Source organism: Anabrus simplex, chromosome 1, assembly GCF_040414725.1.
Source record: "Anabrus simplex isolate iqAnaSimp1 chromosome 1, ASM4041472v1, whole genome shotgun sequence".
Taxonomy (NCBI): Eukaryota; Metazoa; Arthropoda; class Insecta; order Orthoptera; family Tettigoniidae; genus Anabrus; species Anabrus simplex.
This window is the reverse complement of record NC_090265.1, coordinates 1,207,883,929-1,207,907,603: the sequence shown is the minus strand read 5'-3', so window position 1 is coordinate 1,207,907,603 and position 23,675 is coordinate 1,207,883,929. Positions and strand designations below refer to the sequence as shown.

Genomic DNA, 23,675 nt, shown 5'->3' with positions numbered 1-23,675 from the left:
CGAGCAGTTCTCTGCCAGGTAGCACCAGCTATTCTCTTGATGTCTTTGTCCCATCTGTCTGGCGGTCTTCCTCAAGGCCTTTGATGATCTCTTGAACTCCATTCTAACACTAGCTTCGTACATCTGTCAATTTCCCTTTGAGCAATATGTCCAGTCCATTGCCATTTTAAGGTGGCTATTCTCTCAAAAACGTCATTAACTGTAGTGATTTACGCCGAGGTGCCGCAAGAGTTCTTTTGTATGCCAGTAAATCTACCAACACGAGGCTGGCGTATTCGAGCACCTTCCAGTACCACTGGACTGAGCCAGGATTAAACCTGCAAAGTTGGAGTCAGAAGGCCAGCACTTCAACCGTCTGAGCCACTCAGCCCAGAGGAGGAGGAGGAGGAGGGGAGGGGGGGGAGGGGAAGGAGGGGGAGGATGATTCTCCAAGACCACCCTGCAGAGCGGCAAGCATCTACCTCAAACAACTGAAGTGGTTTGTGGGAAGTGCGCCTTGTGTGCCTCAGACCACATGGACAGCAATGTGTGAAAAGGAGATGTTTATACAGCAAGAAGGCAGTAAAAAAACCCTGGACAATATCTTTTCCAAGTAGGGCCTACTCTTTTGTGCTCGAAAATGTATTTGATTTCTAAAATACAGTTACTATCCAGCCTTCTAAAGTTTTTAGTACAACCTGTGTCTGAAAAATTTGATGAATGGTCGCCTAGGTTGTACACCGTGCTAATTCGGACGATGCTCTCGCGCATACGCATTGCGAGACATGACACCAACTCAACACAGTTAAATGGAGTTGAACGCTGCAACACATCGCATGGAGTCAGTGTGAGGACTCTTGTCACTACACAATGGAGTGCAAAACGGAGCAACGCGTTAACATGAAGTTTTGCTTCCACCTAGGCAAACATCAACGGAAACACACGCAATGTTAGTGCAAGTTTACCATGCTCAAGCAGCGAGTAAAAAGTGTGTTTTTGACAGGTTTAAATGCTTTCGAGATGGAAAGGAAGGGATTGAGGGTGAGGCGCGTTCAGGTCGACCAACCACAAGCACATCTCCAGACAACATCGAACGAGTGCGACAGATGCTTGGGAATGATCGGCGACTGTCCTTACGAATGATAGCAGATGAAGTGGGTGTAAGCAAGGACAGTGTAAGGACCATTGTTCACGGACATTTGAAAAAGCGGAAGATTTGTACCTGGTTTGTACCGCAAAACCTGACAGACTAGCAGAAACAAACTCGGATGGAAACGTTGGGAGATTTCATTGACGTTTGTGACCAAAATCCGGAGGTGATGAAACCTATCATTACAGGAGACGAGTTGTGGTGCTACCAGTATGATCCAGAGACCAAGAGACAGTCTATGGCGTGATGTTCAGAGTCATCTCCGCCTCCCAAGAAAAGTCGATGCACAAAGTCCAAGATTGAGACAATGCTGATTGCCCTTTTCGACAGCAATGGTGTCATTCATCATGAATTTGTACCCCAGGGTACACCTGTCAACACGGAATTCTACAAGAGAGTTTTGAAATGGCTACCGCAACGCATCAGACAGGTTCAGCCTGAACTGTACCGGAGTGGACAATGAAAGCTCCTCCACAACAATGCCCGTCTGCACACCGCGATCTGTGTGACCCAGTTTCTCGCTAACACCAGGTGACTGTTCTTCCACACCCTCCGTATTCTCCGGATTTGGCACCGACAGATTTTTTTTTTGTTTCCCCCATCTTAAACTAGTCGTGAAAGGCCACCAGTTTGACAGTGTAGCAGGTATTCAACAACGCGTGACAAGGGTTCTCCGGGAGATTCCAAAAGAAGCATTTGCTGCCAGCTTCCAGCAGCTTTGCAGTCGATGTTGATGAGACCATTCACCGAACTTTTCAGACACAGGTTGTATTTCTTGTGCTAGGTTTTATGTAATATGTTCCCTTCTCATATCAAATGTTTTTATATAATAGAATATGTTCAACTGTAATAGTATATCTCTAAAATTTATGTCATGGTAATCTAATTTAAATATTGTGGCTCTTCTTTTAGAAGCCCTCAACTTAAATATATCAGCCTAATTTGGTACCATTCGCAACAAACAAGGAAATCTGCCAACTATGGAATACGTATTTATGCATTACCCCTTTTAAGAAGTTTCCTCTTTAAGAGGTGGTGGTTTTCCTTTTTCGTGACCCCTTGAAAAACGTCTTAATATAGTTTTACTGTAATGGTTTTACATTCAACAAATTACTTTTACCGTTTTCAGAGACACAGAGTGTCAGAATATTTTCCACAAGATTTCTTTTAAATGCCAGTAAATATCTACTGACATGAGGCTGGCGTATTTGTATACCTTCAAATACCACCAGACTGAGCCAGAATTGAACCTGCCAACTTGGAGTCAGAAAGCCAGAGCTCTTCGGTTTGACATAAAGAAACTGTCTGATTGCATATTAAACATGTCCAGTTTGCATCTGTACATTCAGGCAAAACTAAGAAGAATTGCAGTCCTCATACAGGTTTAAAGATACCATTTTCAGATCCACTTCACATTTCTTGTTGACTGTTGAATACTCAAGACAAAAAAGTTCACTGAAATAACTGACAACTTACACTGATTGCTAATATAACAATTTATTGCTCAAGTTATCCTCCTGTTCAATACTGCTTTAGACTTAAAATTTACTTTTATACAGGTTTCACCCCTTCAATAGAAATTAATTGTACATAATAATGATTAAAACATTAAATTAATGAACAATATGTGGTCTACATCTAATGCATAGCTGGACTGTGTGTTTCAGATGGTGAAGCGCTAGCCTTCTGATCTCAAATTGGCAGGTTCGATCCTGGCTCAGTCTGGTGGTATTTGAAGATGCTAAAAAAAAGTCAGCTTTGTGTCGATAGATTTACTGACACGTAAATCTATTATCCAAAACATCAAGAAATATTACTCAAGACAAGTGGATCACTAGTGCAAACAAAGAATTTTAACAATTACAACATTAAGATCATCCAAAACATGAACTATGCCTTAGATGTAGACCGCATATTGTTAATTAATTTTAAGTGTTTTTAATCATTATTATGTACAATTAATTTCTACTGAAGATTGCCCCATCATGGTTGAAACCTGTATAGAAGTAAATTTTAAGTGCAGAACACTTGCAGTATTGAGCAGTATTGTTATATTAGCAATTTTAGCTGTATATGAAAATCATGAGATTCATATCTTGTCATAACTTACAATGATGTATAAACCACGTATTCTTTTTGAATTTGTGTGCGGAACAAGCAACAGTTAACCACTACTTCAGCAGGGAAAGTGGTTGCGCAACAGTTAACCACTAACTTCAGCAGGGAAAGTGGCTGCAGACTACAGGAAGAACAAGTAAACACCCACTGCCATCCTTGGAGCAAATAGAAAGTCTATTCACTCCCTTAACTTCAAAATATGGCGTTCCTTGAACAAATTATGTGACAAAATGTTACACAGATTACAAATATTGGTGCTTAATGATACTACTTACCTCATTTAATGTAATATATTGTCTACAACACCTGAATTAGATGAACAGGAAGTGTGAAGTATAGGAGTTAACTGACCAGCAATCCAAGAAAATGATGACGACTTATATTTTTCTTTCCATTTCACTGGTAAAGGTCAACTCTTTTCACCTTCATCTGATGTCACTGTCATTTTCTGTATCTTCACAGTTACTTTGTATTACATCATCTCCAACCTCATATTCACAGTAACTTTCAATGTCTAAAATCAGCTAAAAACTGTTCAATTTCATCATTGCCAAGGCACTTCAGCTTTTATGGCACAGCCATTTTCGTTGTTGTGATCGGAAGCAGAGAAGATATATATTTCATCATTGCTAGGAAACAAAGCCCTAAGATAAACATGAGAAAAATGTGAACTATCTGTCCTTCAGAATTTCCTTGAACTTCTATCGCCCATTTGAACTGATTGGACGTTGCACGTATTTTTACAGGCTCAGCAAAGTGAGCGCTGGACAAGAATGTAAATTTACAGGTTTAGCACAGGCAGCTTGTCATCGCACAATCTATATTTACGGGTTTAGCATTGACTGGGTTAAAGGTAGGAAATATCGTAACTTGAAGATAAAGATGGAATTCAACAGCACAAATTTGGGCAAATAATAATTTATAGGAAGAGGAATTAGGGATTGGAATAATTTATCAAGGGAAATGTTCGATAAATATCCAATTTCACCGAGCTCGATAGCTGCAGTCGCTTAAGTGCGGCCAGTATCCAGTATTCGGGAGATAGTAGGTTCGAACCCCATTGTCGGCAGCCCTGAAAATGGTTCTCCGTGGTTTCCCATTTTCACACCAGGCAAATGCTGGGGCTGTACCTTACTTAAGGCCATGGCTGCTTCCTTCCAACTCCTAGGCCTTCCCTATCCCATCGTCGTCATAAGACCTATCTGTGTCGGTGCGACGTAAAAGCAACTAGAAAAAAATAAAATCCAATTTCTTTGAAATCACTTAAAAAAGTATAGGTAAACAATTGATAGGAAATCTGCCACCTGGGCGACAACCCTAAATGCACATCAATGATGAATGAACAACAGTTTAACACACACAAACAAACTTATGCCACCCTGATTTGACTTCCAGCTCCCTGTACTCTCATCACTGTTCCCTTGTCCACCCCCTTTTCCCAGACTGCACCTCCCTATAGCCTTCCTAAACAAACCACATAACTTACACGTAGCCCTGCGGTTGAAGTGAAGGCCATCTGAATGCAGATCCGTAACTTGTACCCACTCATTAGGATCTACAAATTCACGCCCAGTTTCCCACATATGCGCTCCATTGTCTCATTTAAACCCCGATCATGCTCCAGTCAGTATCCCTCCTACACAATATCCCACTGATAACAATCACATGTTTTATGTATGTATGTATGTATGTATGTATGTATGTATGTATGTTCAGTCCATCAGCGCTTCCGCTGGTGGGATCCTCAACAATCAGATCAAAAATTAGATGTAGGGTTTTTCCAGCGTTTGCTCTATTAACCAGAGTTTCGTCAAGGTCTGACACTTGACTCGTCAGAGTGGGATGTGTCAGACCCTACCCACAGCTCTGCCATCAGCTGTCATAGATGGCTTAGGCATCACTGAAGAGGCATACTAGGGAAATGATGAGTGAGGTGCACAAACTTTATTTAAAGTAATAGAAAGTTCAACAAACAATTCTTGTACTTCAGAGAGCTTGCAACTTTTCTCACAAGCTCGAACTATCCAGCTACATCCCAAGAAGATTCTTGAAGTAGGAGGAATGTTAATTTTAGTGTATGCACTAAGGAAAACATAGCCAAACTTAAACTAAGAACTCACAACACACATCCACTTACTTGAAGTATGTATGCTCAAAGATATTCTTATCCTTGAGAAAATGCATATTGTCCTGCCAAATCCAATCCTCAAGTTCTTTACTCAATTCAAAGGTTGGACCACACTTTACTGGAGCAGATGGAATAAGAGAGTGGTGATCAGAATCAAGCACTTCATCCCATGATGACCGTTGCTCTCCATCACGACTACACCACTCGTAGAAGAGCATATAAGCACTATTTGTCTTCTCAAAGCTGAAGTCCATGAACTTATCTGTCACTGAATCATAGGTCTTGCTCTGAAACAAAAGTCATACATGTTTAATCCCTCAAGCAGGACATTCTAAATAGTCAGCAATCTGATACAATATTCTTTAGTTATTGTTCCTTCCTGTTTTCTTTGCAATATTAGAAGCTTCAATACATATTCCAACTGTCTGTTAAAAGATTAAGAATAAAACACAATATTATACAACCATGGCTGACTGGATCCCTCGCTGCGCTCCTTTTATCAGCCTTGACAATTGCGTGTGAAGCCCAGCATAAAGCTGTAATTGAAAAGATTCACCATAATGCCGCTGGAGAGCTACCCACCTAAGTCACCGACAGGAAGCTGTATACCACAAATTACCACATTTCCAGTTACATTTATATTATTTTGCTGTCTCAAGTGTTGGCAATGTGTTCGTAAGAAGGTGTTTGTTAGCTTGTTACTGAGAGTTGATAATTATGTGCTAATTAGTTATTTTTTATTCTGTAGTGTGGTGATTTGATTTTTGAAATTGTGTTCACAAATCTTGGAATATGCAATATTGTTGTGCCCCTTTTTTGTGCTTCGAACAGAAATTTTCTGCAAACAAGAACAAATGTAATGAGTGGCTCAGAGTGATTTCTCACCGTAACTTCATCCTAAACAAGAATTCTAATTTATGTGCTAGTTTGTTTTTTAAAATGGTGTAGTGTAGTGTAGTAATTTGTTTTCTTTAACTGTGTTTGGAAATATTCAAACATTTATTACTGTGTGCCTTTTTGTACTTCAAAAAGGAAAAAGAGCAAAGGGACACTATAACTTCATGAATTTCCTGTCGACCAGGACAAAACTCAGGAGTGGCTCAAAGCAATTTCTCACGATAACTTTGTCCCTAACACCAATTCTGCTTCTTCTGTTGTCTGTAGCCTTCATTACAAAGAACATGATTATTCATTTGTAGGCAAAAGTAGAAGAGTGCTAAAAGGTTCTGCACCATCAGTGTTCCATAACTATCCTAGTTAAAAGGTGACTAGTACCAAGAGTCCTACAAGAAAAATTACTAGAACCGCACCACCCTCATGCAAGAAATGCAAAAGAGTTGAAGCTTCTTATCATTTTCAAAATCCTGTTGCAAGCTGTTCAACAGCCAATAATGATGGTACAGGCAATTTTTCAAATGTCACCTTCAATGCAGAACAAGTAGCTACAGTGAAGATATGCCTGACACAGAAATGACATTACAAGCAGAAGGATGACTGAAACACCTAAGTTTGTATTATAGCTCCTTACAACCACACTTGAATTAGGACTTTCATCTTAGTTTCCTGTTTCTATTTTTGGATGTCTGTTACCCCTAAATTTTCTTTCATTGAATAATCCTTTAGGCGGAGTCATATTTGCCACAGCAACACAACACATTTTTATCTAAGATAATCTGAACTTAAACATTTAAACAATGACAAGTAGGAACCATTATGGTTATGACAGAACGGCCAATGTATGAAGCTAAGTCTTACCTGTGCAATGAATAGTTTACGAAGTACTTACTCAAAATATTGAATTTCTATTTAAAATCCTAGTACAAGGTATGAATGAAATGTAATCTGAAACTATATATTGAAATTAAAATTTAAAATGTTTGAGTCAAAATATTCATGTTATCCATACACTGAATATTTAAAACAAAAAATGTTTATGTTTTGACAACGCCCCTTTTCCTGACAGAAGTACTTGAAGAATTTTAAAAATATAATTGAACAATGACTCTTAACCTCAAAATTAACATCAGAAGACAAAAGTATTGTGGTACGTTCTGCTATGTATCCAAATGCTATGGACAATAAAAGTAATTACTATTACTCCTCTCAGTTAAGGAACATCAGTTAGACTACTCCATCTCTCCGCAGTTTCATTTCCCGATGTTATTTTGGCAAATATCAACATAAGTAGTCAATGTAACATACTCCTTCATTCCTCCAAATTAAGATAAATCAGCAATCAAAGTCAATATCAGAACATCAGCTGGACTACTCCATCTCACCGCATTTTCATTTCATGACACTATTTTGGCAAATATAACGAAAGTAACCTTTAGGATGAATCATTTTAACAGTATTAACCTATGTAACATTCTCCATATCTCTAAATTTTAATAAATTGGCAATCAAAGTCAATTTCTTTTCTATAGAGGAGTATGCATTTAGACTGCAAAAACTTAGGTCACCAGCACCACGTCGAGCTATAATCCTACTCCGATTACAGTGCGTGGACCCGATTGCCAAGGCCAGTAAGGAGCTAGCTAGAGAGACACATCAAGTCAGCTGTGATACAACAAATACTCAATAAACACAAGAGTAGGAAAAATATAAGATTTTTTCATATTAGCAAATTACTATTGTTGAAATCACAATTTTCACACGTAGAAATGGAAAAAAAAAATATATCACTACCAATTTGTTAAGAAGGAAGCCATATTTTCCAGTGTCGACTCAATTAAATGTAACTTACATGCTTTTCAGTCTGTCAGACACACAAGTTCAATACAAATATTACACTATAACATACCTGTAAAAAGCAAACACTACCGAACAAGGAATAAAAATAGTGTGTTAAATAGTGTGTATTTATTCCCTGTTCAATAGTGCTATTTTTCTTTTTACAGGTATGTTACAGTATAATATTTGTAGTGAACTTGTGTATTTGTAGACTGAAAAATTTTTAAGCTACATTTACTACCATTATCCACCTTCTAGCGAATATCCAAATATGCAGATACAGCCCTGAGTAAATTTACCATTCATAGAAAGACCACCATAAACTGCAACTAACATGTAAATAATTTTACAAAACATTAAACTAGGTTTGAATGTGACATCATTCATTATAATTTTCAGCTTTACCTAAAAAAGAAACCATTTCCCATAGCAATATTTTCAATTGCTTTGTATTCAAATATTATGAATTAAAACTGTGAACAAAACTGGCAAACACTACACCATGCTCACCTAACAAGTTAATATCGTTTTATGAACAAATTCCATGGTTTCTACAAGTGAGTACCATAATTTGCTACCAAAACATATATACTGATGTACTGATATATTCTACTCATTGTGGTATCAGTTTTAATCTTACTTCTTCTTACTGATGCACACGATCAATAACTGTACAACATCTAGCATGCAGAAAGATATGGAGAGACAATTAACTCATTTCTGCAAAGATTGATCTACACCTCCAACCTTTGGTCCAACATCGAGTATACAAAGTTGAGAATTAAATCCCAGGACAAAATTCTGGTGTACAAAAATCTGATAGTACTCATTCATTCATTCATTCATTCATTCATTCATTCATTTATTCATTCATTTATTTAGCTTCCATAGACTGTACAATTACATATTTTGAAATATGCCAACAGTATAGGATTTGTCAAGTGATTTCTTAATACTTTAATATGCACAATAATGAACATTCTGAAAGAAAAAAAAAGAGAAAAAACAAACAAACAGAAACACCAAATACCTCAATGTTAGGACAGAATATTTTAATTTTTTTAAATAATAAATAATATTAATAACCAATATTTACAAGACAAAATAAAAATCTATGAGTGTGGTGTTAATAATATATACATAATCAATGAGACATTAACATATTTTTAAGGCTATATACTAGATATTATGAATGTTTACAAGTTAATAAGTAATAGCATCATTACCAGCACTTCATCATATATTCTTCTGTACTATAGAAGCAGCTACTCAGCAGGAGATTTTTAAAGCTGTGGTAAATGTACTGACGGGACTAATATCTTTAATCTTATTTGGAAGCTTATTATACAGTCTGATTCCAACAGAGTCTACATGTCTCAAGGCAATGGTTTTACTCTTGTGCTCGACAAAAATATTATTTCTTGTTTGCGTCTGGTAATTGTGATTGTCAAAATTCTTTCTGAAGTGATCAATATTTTTTTCACATGTAGAATGCATTGCATGATGTATATGCTTGGTACTGGGAGTATCCTTAGTCTCTTAAATAATGTTCTGCAATGATCTAACCTGTTACGCCTCGATATAATTCTGAAGGCTCATTTCTGTATTCAAAAAATAACATCAAGATTTAATTTGTAGCAGCACCAGAAACCAACAGCGTAAGTGATGACTGAATGGAAATATCCAAAATATGCTATTCTAACATATTCTTCACTACAACTATTAGAAAAAATCCTTAAGGCAAAACAAACAGAACTCAGAGACTTCCCTTTTTTTTTTTTTTTTTTTTTTTTAATATGACAATCCCATCTTAATTTTTCATCTATATGGACACCTACAAATTTTGTGGTCAACGTATTTTCAATTGTATTTGCATTTAATATAAGGTTGTGTTTATTTTTGCAGTTTTGTCATGGTAGTTAGATGCCTTGAATTCCATGTGTGTATGTATGTTCAGTCCTCAGCCCTAAGGCTAGTTGAATCCTCAATAGCTTTGCCATCAGCTGTCGTAGATGGCCTAGGCATCACTGAAGCGGCGTACTAGGGAAATGAGGAGTGAGGTAGTTTCCTGTTTCTTTCCTCACAGAGCCAGAAGTTGTTATTACATATCAGTCTGCCAAGCCCACTGAAATGCATGCACCAACCGACCCTGTGAGCAACATTTTCACACCATTCATAGCCGGGACTGGCGGCATAAGGAATGGCATTACTAGCATCGCTCATACCTCAGTCACTTTCATATTGTCAAAGCCAAGGATACGACAGAGACGGATCAATGAAAATAAGAAAATTGAATCGGTCGGAGCTAAAGGGTAATAAGTCAGTTTTTACAACTTTTCAGGAGAATCAAAAAACATTCCAATGTTTAAACTGTTTTATATACTTGTATCAGAAGATTTCTATGTTATAGATAATGAAAAGACACTTCACTGAGATAAACGTTGACAGTAAATTGCTACATACAGTTGAGAAATAAACATTAACAATTTTTGGACTTAATGCCTTTTACATCTGTATAAATTAAATGACCATTGAAATGGATATTCGGAAACATTATGTAATGTAGATTTAGTCTTGAATGATGTTTATGACAATACAAACACTGTATAATGCACTGTCACTACTTCGATGCCATACTCAACAACTGTATATGCAATTCTGTCGAGTACACCAGTCTTGGCCATTCCAGTAGTTCATCATAGAAGAATCTAGCATCATGGCTAACATATTTCACCACCTTTTTTATGTTGTCAAGTTTGTTCGTATTAATGGGAATTTTATCATCATAGGCTTTGATGTTTGGCATAGTTATCCCTGAAAAAAGTTTTGGTTTCTCTAAGAAGAATGTATGTTTAACAGGAGAGTTGATGTAGATTGCTGCTTTAACTACCCCTACTTTTGTAGTTTTATACGTAAACTGTTTTGAACTTGCTGGTGTGAATTGCTGTTTCTAGTTTCTCTGCAGATTTTTAGTTTGCACAGGCGGTACAGTTTTCTTAAAGAAGAGAGGCCACAATTATCGAAGTTAAGTATTTCTTCTGTTTTCACCATATGAACTTCAATGTTTTTCTTGCTATTTGCTAATATCTCTACGTATTCCGCTGGAGTGAAAATACGATCACTTTTATTAATCTTCTTTTTTGAATACTCCAAAATTCCTGTCACATGGCAAAATGAATGCCCACGCTCAGGAAATCTATGGACAATGGATTGGAATCTCCCATTGGCTGTCAAGGCCATGCACATTCTGATCATCGTGTGGTTCTTGCTCTGACCTGGACAGCCATCACAGAATAAGTTGACATGTTTAATATGTTTGGGCACATAATTTTCAAAGTAATGCGACAGGAATGAACAAACTTTGTTTGCACCCTTTTTCCCTTCTCCTTCATGATATAGGTAAATTACAGATTTGTCTGTCTTAATATCATGCACATTGAAAGTATTCACCCAGAGTTGCCGCAAATAGAATATATCTTGCACAGCAATGTTAGGGAGTGGAAGATTCTGCATTAAATCGAAAGCCAAAGCGCATGTCCCAACGTTCACATTACATAAGGTCTTCATGCTGTGTAGGGAACTGTAAAATTTCCGACTCCAGCGAAGAAGTACTTCCAACTCTGCTTTGGCTGCTAATTTAACATTGTCATTTAAGTGAGGACTCTTTATTTTAGCATTAAGCTCTTCACATGAAGAACATGTGTCTATTTGCAGTCTTTCGAAACGATAATCAAAATTATCACGTAAGTACTGCCTGTAAAAATCATTTTTGAATTTAGTTTCTGGATGTGTAGTGCAGTACATTTCATGCATTTGTTTAACATCCAATCTGGCATCTAAGTATTGAGTTTCTTTCCCAGCATAATGCGAAGATTTCACCGGGAATGATCTGATATGCTCATCAATGCTCTGAGTCACATTTGCAGGAATCTTGTTCACAGCTGGTGTTCTGCCCCTCTTGACTATCGGTTGTTCACCCCTAAGCAGACTTCGTGTCAAATTAAACACTCGTTTTGTCCCTATAGCATGTAAGCTACAGAAAGCTTGATGACAGACCAATGTCCTAAACGCCCCATTCATACCGAAATACTGGAAACATGCAATGCGTCTGTTTTCTTGTAGGCCATCTTTTACCCTAGGTCTGCGCTGTTTAACTTGCACCGCTTTGATGAGACCCTGTAAGTATACATCTTGCATGCTTTTGTCTAGCATATTGTGAAAGGTCGTGAAAATACTATTCTTCATATCATCACCTATAGTTTGGAAACATTTCCTCTGACATCTGGAAACAAGATCCGTACAAAATATTAACCATGATGAAATAGTGCACTGTATTCATTACCAGAAATGTGCCTTAGTGACAAACTGTGATAAACTTACCAAACTACTTGCATGCAGTCGCCTCCTATTGTCTTTTCATTCACAACATTTCCACTATGATTTGTGTACTTTAAACCTTTCACTACAGCACGTTTGATTATATTCTTTTTAATGGAAGCGCCGTTCCTTTTCCGTTTTGGTGACATGACAAACCTATCTTCCACATCTTGGGTGGTGTGCTAAGTCCCAACTGATGAGCCTAACTTAGCACACGAGGGCGAAACGCAGGCAACCAAGAATGAGTTAGCTGGAAAATTTATAATGTCCAATAACGGACCATTATATTGGTATTAATGTAAAATATGACAATATTGCAGCGCGAAATTGCCAAGGATTTGCAGAGAAAGAAATTAAGGTCGTGCATGCCGGTGGTGCCAACATTAGATTCAAGATACGGTGCTATAAGGAATCATCTCAAAGAGTTAGTTCTTACTTCCACCGTATAACAATTCATAGTATATGATTCAGGCAAGAGGGAGAAGTCTGACTTGATTCCTTCTTTCACTTTTCAAAGAGCATCACATTGGTTATATGTTTCGCTTAGGAAAATAAAAAAGACATATTGTGACTTATTACCCTTTAGCTCCGACCAATTCAATTGCTCTAGCCTATACCAGAAGACATAGTACACTGTAAACACTACGTCCCGCCAGCAAAGGTATGAATTCCATGTATTGGGTCTTTTTTAGGTTCAATGTTAATTTTTCCTGAACCATGATTCTAACCTAAACAGGACCATATTTGCTGCAGTTTCTATAGACATAGGGTCAGGATTATTAATAATTATGTTTATATCATCAGCATACAAAACTGCAGTTTCTACTTGGTTATTGTGAGGAAGATCAAGATCAAGAAAAGAACAGGCCCCAAAATACTACCCTGCAGAATACCTAAGTGTATGTTTTTTACCTGAGAGTGATATGTCTCATTATGCCCTTTACAGTTACAATGTGTAATTTCAACAAACTGGGATCGTTTATCCAGGTATGATCTAAACCAGTCTGATATAATTTGTGCAACAATATTACATGATCTACAGTATCAAATGCCTTTGAAAGGTCAAGAAATAGTCCTAACACAGTTACATAATTATCAAGAGCATTTACGACCAACTATGTAAAATGTGATAAAGCAAACAAAGTACTTCTGCCAGCTCTGAACCCGTGTTGTGCATTATTTAACAAGTTATATTTGATTAAAAATTTAGTAAGCCGATCTTTCACAGCACATTCAAATATTTTTGAAAAAACAGTAAGTATTCATATTGTCCGGGCCCGCGGTGTAGGGGCAACGTGTCTGCCTGTCACCCGGCGGCCCTGGGTTTGATTCCCAGCTGGCTCAGGGTTTTAAAAATGTAAATGATTAATATCCCTGGCCAAGGGACTGGGTGTTTGTGTCATCCTTTACGCTCCTTTCCTCACAGTCAACACTTTACACTTCTGCAATATCCAAATACATGCAGGTTACTAACATAAAAATATGGCGTAAGCAGAGGCAAAAGATCTTTCTAGGTTGACAACCCAAAAAATAGCATTCAAAAAAAAAGGATTGATATTGGTCTGTAATTATGTAAATTGTGTGAGTTTCCACTTTTAAAGACCGGGATAACTTAAGATATTTTTAGGAGATTAGGAAACTGACCACTAGAAAATTGTTCATTCATGAGGTAAGTTAAAGACTGTACCAGATAAGGAGCCCATGTTATAATGAGTTCTATGGGAATTTCATCTACACCTGTGGAAGTTTTATTCTTCTAAGACTGTATCATTTTAAGAACTTCCAATTGTGTTACTGGAGTTAATTGCATAGAGTTTTGCACAAAGGTTGGGCGTTCTGGTAATACATCTGATTTATTTGCATTTTCAAGTTTGTGTGGTAAGGATAGAAAGAAACCATTTATGTAATTGGCCAAATGATGGGGGTCATTAATTTGTATTCCCTTATTATTTTTTATGGCAGCAACTTTATTTGCAACTGCGTGTCTGTTGGTTTCTCCCTTGATTACATTCCATATGGTTCGTGATTTATTGCAAGACTGTAACTTTCTTGTTATTGTGCATTATCTTAGCCGCCCTAAGAACTCTTCGACAGACTGATTTGTAGTTTTTAACATACTTAAAAAAACAGGTCACACCTCTGCTGTGCAAATCTACTTAGTAATTTACATTTTCGACTTGTAATCCATATACCTTGTAACGTTCCAGACGTTACAGTGTAATTATGTTAATTTTATTATGTGTAATTAATTCAGGAATTTAACGTCATGATATTTATTTTGGTATGTAATTGTATTATAATTCATGTTTAATCATTTGCTCACTATCATTTCATTACTTTGTAACTACGACTTGTAAACGAGGGCTGAATATCCTAATATTCACTTAGATTCTTGCGACATTAGTTTAAAATTAACTTGCAGTAGATTTCCTCTATCTTGCCACATCACCGAGGAAGAAGGAAGGACAAATTTAGACATCAAGTTCTGGGAAAAGCGAGCAAGTGTTCAAGCGTTCTAACGTAAGCTACCGTATTTCGACCAGAATTATTCAAACTGATCACCGCCTATATTTTAAAAGGAGCGTCATGTTGCCATGGATACTGAGTGAAAGGACTAATAGAAGAACAGTTGATATCATGGTTAAGACCCGTCAACTCTAATATCTGGAGTGGGGTGAAACGTGTCATCTGATTGGACCACGTGTAGCGACCTGTAATTAGAGCCAGAGAAGGTTATTAAAGGGCGTGTTGGAGCTCTTGGCTTCATCTTCTACGGATCTTCTACGAGACTTCTACGTTATTCTGATCAATATTATTCTACATTATTCTACTTGATCCTCTACTCGATTCTTCGTCTCGATACTTAGAAATTCTGAATGAGGGGTGTATAGCCACTCTCATCAGGAAGTACGTACAGCTCGGCTACAAGACCGGTTTGAACCAGTCTAAGTCAATAGGTAGTATTAATCTAGATAGAAATTAAACTTCAGAGAACATTTTCAGTAAAGTTGGAAGGATTCTTAATTGAGTATCCTCTCCATATAACCCAAGGTGGTTCTTCTAACTATGACTTAGGGCTTATCTCCAATATATGGGATAAAGCATAATAGGGAGTGTTAGTTTTGAAGTCATCTTCCAATTAGTGGTGGGTGCAATTTGCAAGGCAGGAATGGTACTTAGCTGCAGATGAAGTGATCTCAAAGACGACCGGTGATGTTCCAGCTACAAGGATGGAAGCTTTCCAAGGACCAGCAGAACAAGACTACATGGTGAGCAAGCGAGTTAAAGATATTGCAAGTTTTCGCGAAGTAGAGTCATTCAATTTTTTTTGTTAAATTCATTTTCTATTTTAAATTCAGTTCTCGTTAAACCGTCGTCATTTATATTAAAGATAATAAATAATATTTTTCTAGTTCACTTTAATCAATCTGCCTTAATTAGCCTTTTGATTTATAATTCTCCTGCTTAATGATTAGTGCACTATCACCCCACCCCTGTGATAAGAGTCCGTCCAAGCTTGATTATAAATTTTTGTCTTTAAGTCCTCAACTTAAAGATTGGCGCCCTTAGCTTGAATGGTTGCATTTCTCGTTCGATGATTGTTCTCCGAGAGGGGAAGTCACATAAATGCCGCTCCAACGTGTGGCGAGAAAATCATTAAGTACGGAGCAGTTAATGACAGTAACGATATCAGAATTCGTATTATGGGCAAAATTTGGATATCCACGTTGCATTAGGAGTGTTTGATTGTGGGAAGGGTCATGGCTGATCAAACGAAAGAGGAGAGGATGTTGCGCAGTGGACGGGCGATAAAAGGCAATAACGTATTGAGTTGAGAGGAAGAGTTGTGTAGTCTAGTAGAGGAAATTGAAGATAGAAGTGTAAGTAGTATGGAGAGTGAAGGCAAGCAGAAAGAAGTCAGTATGGAGTCAGATGATAGTAGGATGGGGGGCGAAGCGGAAGTAAACACTAACAATGAAAGTAATAATAATGATCAGTTAATGGGAATGATGCAGTTAATGTTAAGTAAGATAGAGGACAGTAAAACTGAAATAAAAAATGAATTGGAACAAACTAAATCTGAGCTTAAAAATGAATTGGAACAAATTAAAACAGATGTAGAACAAACTAACACTAAAATTGAGAATATTAAATATGAACTTAAAGAACAGTTAGAGCAAACTAAAGCTGAATTAAGCAGGGAGATGAGGGAAAATAAGGAAGAAGCGAATCGGAGAATGGACGAACACAGTAGGCAGTTACGCGATCTGGTGGTAAAAAATGAACATTTTAATAAGCGATTAGAGGACCAGAAAAGCGAATATGTACGGCAAGGGAAAGAGGTAGAAGAAAAGTTTGCGGAGCAGAGAAGTGAATTCCTGGAATTAATAGGGAAGGAAAACAACTCTACTAGGGAGGACGTAATGAGGCAGGTCACTAGTATTGATAAGAGAGTTGAGACTCAAAGAGGGGAAATACGGATATTCAAAGACCACGTCCAACAAGAGATTGACACGGTAAAGCTTAGAATAGAAGATGAGACCCGGGCAAGTGAAGAAAGGTTTGCGATAGCTGAAGAGAATAAGATTGAAATTAGGACATTGAAAGGGAAGCAGGTTAATTTGGAGAGAGAAATTGATAGGAGAGACAGAGATGTAGAATGCCGGATGGAGAAAGCAGAAAATAAGTTAAAACAGGTGGCAAAGGATAAACAGGTTTTCACGGGAAGGCAATGTCTAGGAAATAGCTACATTAGGGAAATTGAACTACCTAAATTTAATGGGAAACAAACGAACCTGCTAGATTTCCTTAAGATGATAGAAAAACGATTTGAAAAGCGTCTAGAGGAAGGGTCTATGGACTGGGAAGATGTTATGGAAAATACTGACCATGCTTTTGTAGGAGAAACTCGGTCTTGGTTCATGGTATATAGGCAAACGATGACGAACCTGAAAGAATTCAGAAATAAGTTTAGAGAGAAATTCTGGAATGAAGCGATACAAGCTCGGGAGAGAGAAAGGGTGGTATTTGGGAGGTACAAACAGCATGAGGGAGTCACTATAACCGAGTACTTCCTGGCACATGTCATGATTTGTCAGAACTTAGATGGTATAACCGAGGGGTCTGATGTAGTTAGACTACTTTTGAGACATTTTCCGGACAGGGTGAGAGAAGCGGCCTGCATGCAAAAAGTTGGAACTATTCAGGAGATGGAGAACCTACTAGGCAGTTTTGATGCGTTAGGTAACCTTAGGAGTAGAACGGAGAATATTCAGAACTTTAGTCATCACAACGGAATGAGACATAACGGTAGAATACAGAATCACGAAGCTCGCAATCAGTTCAGACCTCAGCAGAACAGCAGGAGCGGAGCACCTGAATATAGGACAGGAAATTCCCAACGGAGGCCAGAGCAAGGTACTAATGAGTCCAACATCAATACACAAAGGGAACCTTTAAACTAACTAGAGGCTGTAATGTTAGGTCAGAATTCCAGCCTAGTACGAAAGTAGCGAAGTGTCTTGCCATGAAAGTGTTACCATATGACCTAGATGTTAGAGACGATTTGTTGTATGAACCCGAGCAGAATAATGGAGATTCAAGTAATAAAGTAGTCAATCCCGTTGTTAAATTGAAAGTCTGGGGGGCGTGGGTTAAAGTTTTGATTGATTCTGGTAGCCAAATATCATGTATTAGTTCTCAGTGGTATGAGTCAATAGTGAAACAGGGTATTCAGTTGGAGGAAATGCCTGTTAAGTCTACTTTCATCATTACGGCTGTTGGAAAGAGGTCTAAGCAAATTTGTAAACAAGTAGCTGTCCCGATCTGCATTAATAATTCTATTAGCGTTCAGATATGTTTGGTAATTCCGCATTTGATATTTGATCTTATCTTGGGATCTGACTGGTTAACGTTAAAATTGGCTCAGTTAAATTACAATGATCTAGTGCTAAATTTGAGGTGGAATAATGAGGATATCAAGGTCAAGTTTGAGGAGGAAATTCAGAGGAAAACGGAAGTTAGTACAGTGTGGAGAATGAGAGAGGTTTCTAAAGTAAATGAAGAGGCTAGTGAGGGCCTGAAGTTGTGCCAGTTGTGGATTAATGAGGATAAAATATGTGGCTTGAAAGAAGCCGTGAGTAGAAATCAGTTAAATGAAATCCAGAAGGACAAGTTATTTGAAGTGTTGTGTGAACATGTGGAGATTTTCTCCGAGAAACCTGGTGTTACCCATCTGTATGAACATTCTTTTTCTGTGCTGGATAAGACTCCATTCAGCGGACCGCGGTATCCGATACCACACAAATATGCCAAAGCCGTAGAGGATCAAATTCAAGCTATGTTAGCAGACGATGTGATTGAATTATCAAACAGTCAATATGTTAATCCCTTAATTGTCGTGCCTAAGTCTGATGGATCAATACGTTTGTGTATTGAATGCGAGAGCGTAGTGAGAGTGTTAGGTTTGCCTGAGGAACCACCTCATAATGCTGAATTTTACGTCCGACTGGCACGGGAGAACCTGATTAAATCTGGAGATAAACGTAAAAGGCAGCAGAAACGTAAGGTACTGGATAACTTTGAGGTATGTGATATGGTTTTGGTGAGAGTTCCTATGTTGTCAAATAGTGAGGATAAGGTAACAAAGAAATTTTTTCTTTTATATCAAGGCCCTTATAAAGTACATAGAAAACTAGGACCCTGTGCTTACAAGTTAGCGGATGGCGAGAGCGTAATGAATGGTTCATATAACAGTAGTAGTTTACGGAGATACCTGTCGTGTGAGGTGGCTGAACCGGATTGTGAGATATAGGTCAGTAACTCGGGGAAGTTGCTACTTGTTATGTCAGACTACGAGCGGAATGAGTTTACGTCTCAATTGTGGTGGTATTTCCTAGTTGTGTTTGTAAACAAGGGAGGTGTTTGTGTGGCGGTAGATTTACGCTCGTTCATTGACGATAGATCATCTGTTTTCCGTATGTGAGGCCATGAAATTTTATATATTTGTTTTCTGAGATGTTACAGAAGGCTAATTAAAGCTGACGACGGCAAATAATTAATTTTCCCGTATGTGCATTTCTAACTTGCAATAATTTTACCGTGAGCTTAAATCACGTGTGTATTTGTGTGGAGTGTATTGCATCCTGCTTCAAGATAAGGTAGAAACATTCGAAAGAGTGATAAAAGTGTAAATTGTTTGTATCATTTGTTTTCCATGGTTCTAATGTAAAAGATTGGAAGAGAACGTGTTACTGCTATCTAGCAAAGAATGTCGGAGAGATGGGGAGTAAAAGGACAAATAGACACTCGGCAGAGTCTGTAATCTGAATTGTATATATATTATGTTATATTCTCTAGGATAATCTTGTTTTTTACAAAAATGGAAAGTTGCTTGTGTTGGGCATAATTTAGTATCTAAACCTCAAGATGAACTGAAATAACAGACATTCGCAATGGTAAGCAGTCTAAGAGAGATATGGAAACAGTGAGATATAATTAATTGTATGAAAATAATGTCGCTCGTTATGGGCAGGTAATAGAGGTATTTCAAGTCAATGTGGGAGTAAGTGTGTGAGTTCTCAACTCATGTGATATTTGTTAAGAACTCATGGGGGCGTATGTAACGTTCCAGACGTTACAGTGTAATTATGTTAATTTTATTATGTGTAATTAATTCAGGAATTTAACGTCATGATATTTATTTTGGTATGTAATTGTATTATAATTCATGTTTAATCATTTGCTCACTATCATTTCATTACTTTGTAACTACGACTTGTAAACGAGGGCTGAATATCCTAATATTCACTTAGATTCTTGCGACATTAGTTTAAAATTAACTTGCAGTAGATTTCCTCTATCTTGCCACATCACCGAGGAAGAAGGAAGGACAAATTTAGACATCAAGTTCTGGGAGAAGCGAGCAAGTGTTCAAGCGTTCTAACGTAAGCTACCGTATTTCGACCAGAATTATTCAAACTGATCACCGCCTATATTTTAAAAGGAGCGTCATGTTGCCATGGATACTGAGTGAAAGGACTAATAGAAGAACAGTTGATATCATGGTTAAGACCCGTCAACTCTAATATCTGGAGTGGGGTGAAACGTGTCATCTGATTGGACCACGTGTAGCGACCTGTAATTAGAGCCAGAGAAGGTTATTAAAGGGCGTGTTGGAGCTCTTGGCTTCATCTTCTACGGATCTTCTACGAGACTTCTACGTTATTCTGATCAATATTATTCTACTTGATCCTCTACTCGATTCTTCGTCTCGATACTTAGAAATTCTGAATGAGGGGTGTATAGCCACTCTCATCAGGAAGTACGTACAGCTCGGCTACAAGACCGGTTTGAACCAGTCTAAGTCAATAGGTAGTATTAATCTAGATAGAAATTAAACTTCAGAGAACATTTTCAGTAAAGTTGGAAGGATTCTTAATTGAGTATCCTCTCCATATAACCCAAGGTGGTTCTTCTAACTATGACTTAGGGCTTATCTCCAATATATGGGATAAAGCATAATAGGGAGTGTTAGTTTTGAAGTCATCTTCCAATTAGTGGTGGGTGCAATTTGCAAGGCAGGAATGGTACTTAGCTGCAGATGAAGAGATCTCAAAGACGACCGGTGATGTTCCAGCTACAAGGATGGAAGCTTTCCAAGGACCAGCAGAACAAGACTACATGGTGAGCAAGCGAGTTAAAGATATTGCAAGTTTTCGCGAAGTAGAGTCATTCAATTTTTTTTGTTAAATTCATTTTCTATTTTAAATTCAGTTCTCGTTAAACCGTCGTCATTTATATTAAAGATAATAAATAATATTTTTCTAGTTCACTTTAATCAATCTGCCTTAATTAGCCTTTTGATTTATAATTCTCCTGCTTAATGATTAGTGCACTATCACCCCACCCCTGTGATAAGAGTCCGTCCAAGCTTGATTATAAATTTTTATCTTTAAGTCCTCAACTTAAAGATTGGCGCCCTTAGCTTGAATGGTTGCATTTCTCGTTCGATGATTGTTCTCCGAGAGGGGAAGTCACAACCTTAGTGATCCATGGCTTTTTTGAAGTTTCATTAATTACTCCAATGTAATTCAAATTGCCTTAAAAAATGCTTAAAAAGGTTTTATACTTTTGTTCAATGCTATGACCAAATGTTATTGGAGCCCAGGTCTAAAGTTTAAGACTTTCAATGAAACTGCACCATGCAGCTGCAGAGAAAAAACAAATCAATTGTGATTGCATCATTTTGATTGAATGGTTGTTAACAATCCCAATTTCTAGTTGCAAAATTTGAGCGTGATGATCTGATAATCCAAAATTTATATATTGGATGCTTGAATTTTATAACAATGGAAATTAATACAAATGTTGTCTATCGTAGCTGAGGTGGCAGTTACCCGAGTATATGTAAGAATTAAGTACTTTAGATTACAGCTTTGAAGAACATGCAGTAGTTGTGATGTTGACGGAAGGTTTTCTTCAGCAAAATCTATGTTAAAATCACCACAAAGTATTACTTCTGTGCTGCTATTCCTACCAAAAATGTTATGAAGGACTTGATCAAGAAAATCTCCACATCAGCATCCGGTGAACGGTACACAGTTAACAGAATTACCCTTTTACCATAGGGAAGCTTAAATTCCACTGAAGTTAGTTCAAATTCTAATTCAGAATTATGCACTTCAAGATCCTTCCTTTCTTCAATATTAATGAGTTCAAGTTCATCATTATTACACCAATGTTCATCCAAACAGGTAAACATAACATCCTGTATTGAATTTAAAATTACTTGTAATTCTGAAATTGTATTTTTAAGACACTGAATGTTCTGATGAAATATTTTGAACTGCTATTCCCACCATCCAAGTCATTACCGGTATTTAATTCTAGACCCACATTCTGGATTGAAATGTTATTGGATCCAGAATCTTACACACGTTTCCCGGACTAGGTAGTTCTAGGACAGTCTTTTCCTTATCTTTACTTGTAATGATGTTACTTATTAACTTGCTTACATATTGCTTCCCCAGTTTATTCAAGTGCATGCCATGCCTCAAATGAGAAGTTCAGTTTAATTTACTGATGTCTAATAGTGTAACATTTCTGAAATGACTACAGTAGAATTCCGCTGTAACAAACACCAGTATAATGAAATTTTCAGAATAACGCATTTCTTTTCTTTTGTCCCTTCCCTTTTCCCCTACTTGTTGTTTGTTAAAATATTTCATTTTAATGAATTTTGTAGTTTCAGTTTAACGAATTACAATTGCGCTCTTTTCTTTACCAATTTGACCATATTTTCTCAAAATTAAAACTAAAATTCATCCTGTTATATGACCAACATTTTTCTTGTTACATTATTTCGTTATTCAGACGATATGATTGCCATTTTCCATATATGCACCGTACGCGATCGAGAAGGCAATCGCTTTTGTGTAACCAATATGCTTCACCCGTCATCCAATGTAAGACGTCACTCCATTAGCTGAATAGGAGCACCAAGTTCGCAATCCAGCAATGAACGCTACACTTTGTGTAACCAATAGGCTTCACCCATCAACCAATGTAAGACGTCACACAATTGGCTGAGTAGGGTCGCGATGTTTGTAATCCACCAATGAATGCAACGGTTTTGTCGCATCATGCATTGCATGTTTCTTCTTCGTATTTAATTCGCAAAGCAACGTGTTTCTGTTAAGGTTATATCATTAAACTTGCAAAGTTCGTGTGCATTTCGTCAAATAAAAAAGTTCATATCATCGCAAATGAATAAGCAGAAGCATCAGCAGTTTTCGTTGAGTGAAATACTTGAAGTAGAGAAAGGCGTAAAGAAAGGAGAAGTAGCGAAGAAGTATGGCATTAGCCCGTCAACACTTTCTACCTTTTTTAAAACAGAAAAGTAAGAGGAAAACATTGATGTTAATGCCCTAGGTCCACAGCGTAAAAATCAAGACAGCCGAATACAAGGAGGTGGACCAAGCCGTCTATACATGGTTTGTGGACCAGTGAGGGGAGAACTACCATATGATGAGGAGTACTTCATTGATACTGTATAATTTATAACATTTCAACAATTATTGGAAGAGTGGACACAGATTTTAACACTTCTCAATAACATTAAGCAATTCATAAGTTAAATAAATAAAAAAGAGAGAAAGTATGTTATTTTAATTTTGTTTATTGTTCAGG

General features: G+C 37.3%; 1 protein-coding gene across 1 annotated transcript in view; it reads right to left on the bottom strand.

The window, feature by feature from the left end:
* Positions 1 to 23,675, bottom strand: part of puf (ubiquitinyl hydrolase 1 puf) — an 870,156-nt gene that overhangs the window by 277,114 nt on the left and 569,367 nt on the right. The window contains exon 32 of the mRNA XM_068225443.1: positions 5,385 to 5,662. Coding sequence (XP_068081544.1) covers positions 5,385 to 5,662 — 278 coding nt within the window. The remainder of the gene's footprint in view (positions 1 to 5,384; positions 5,663 to 23,675) is intronic.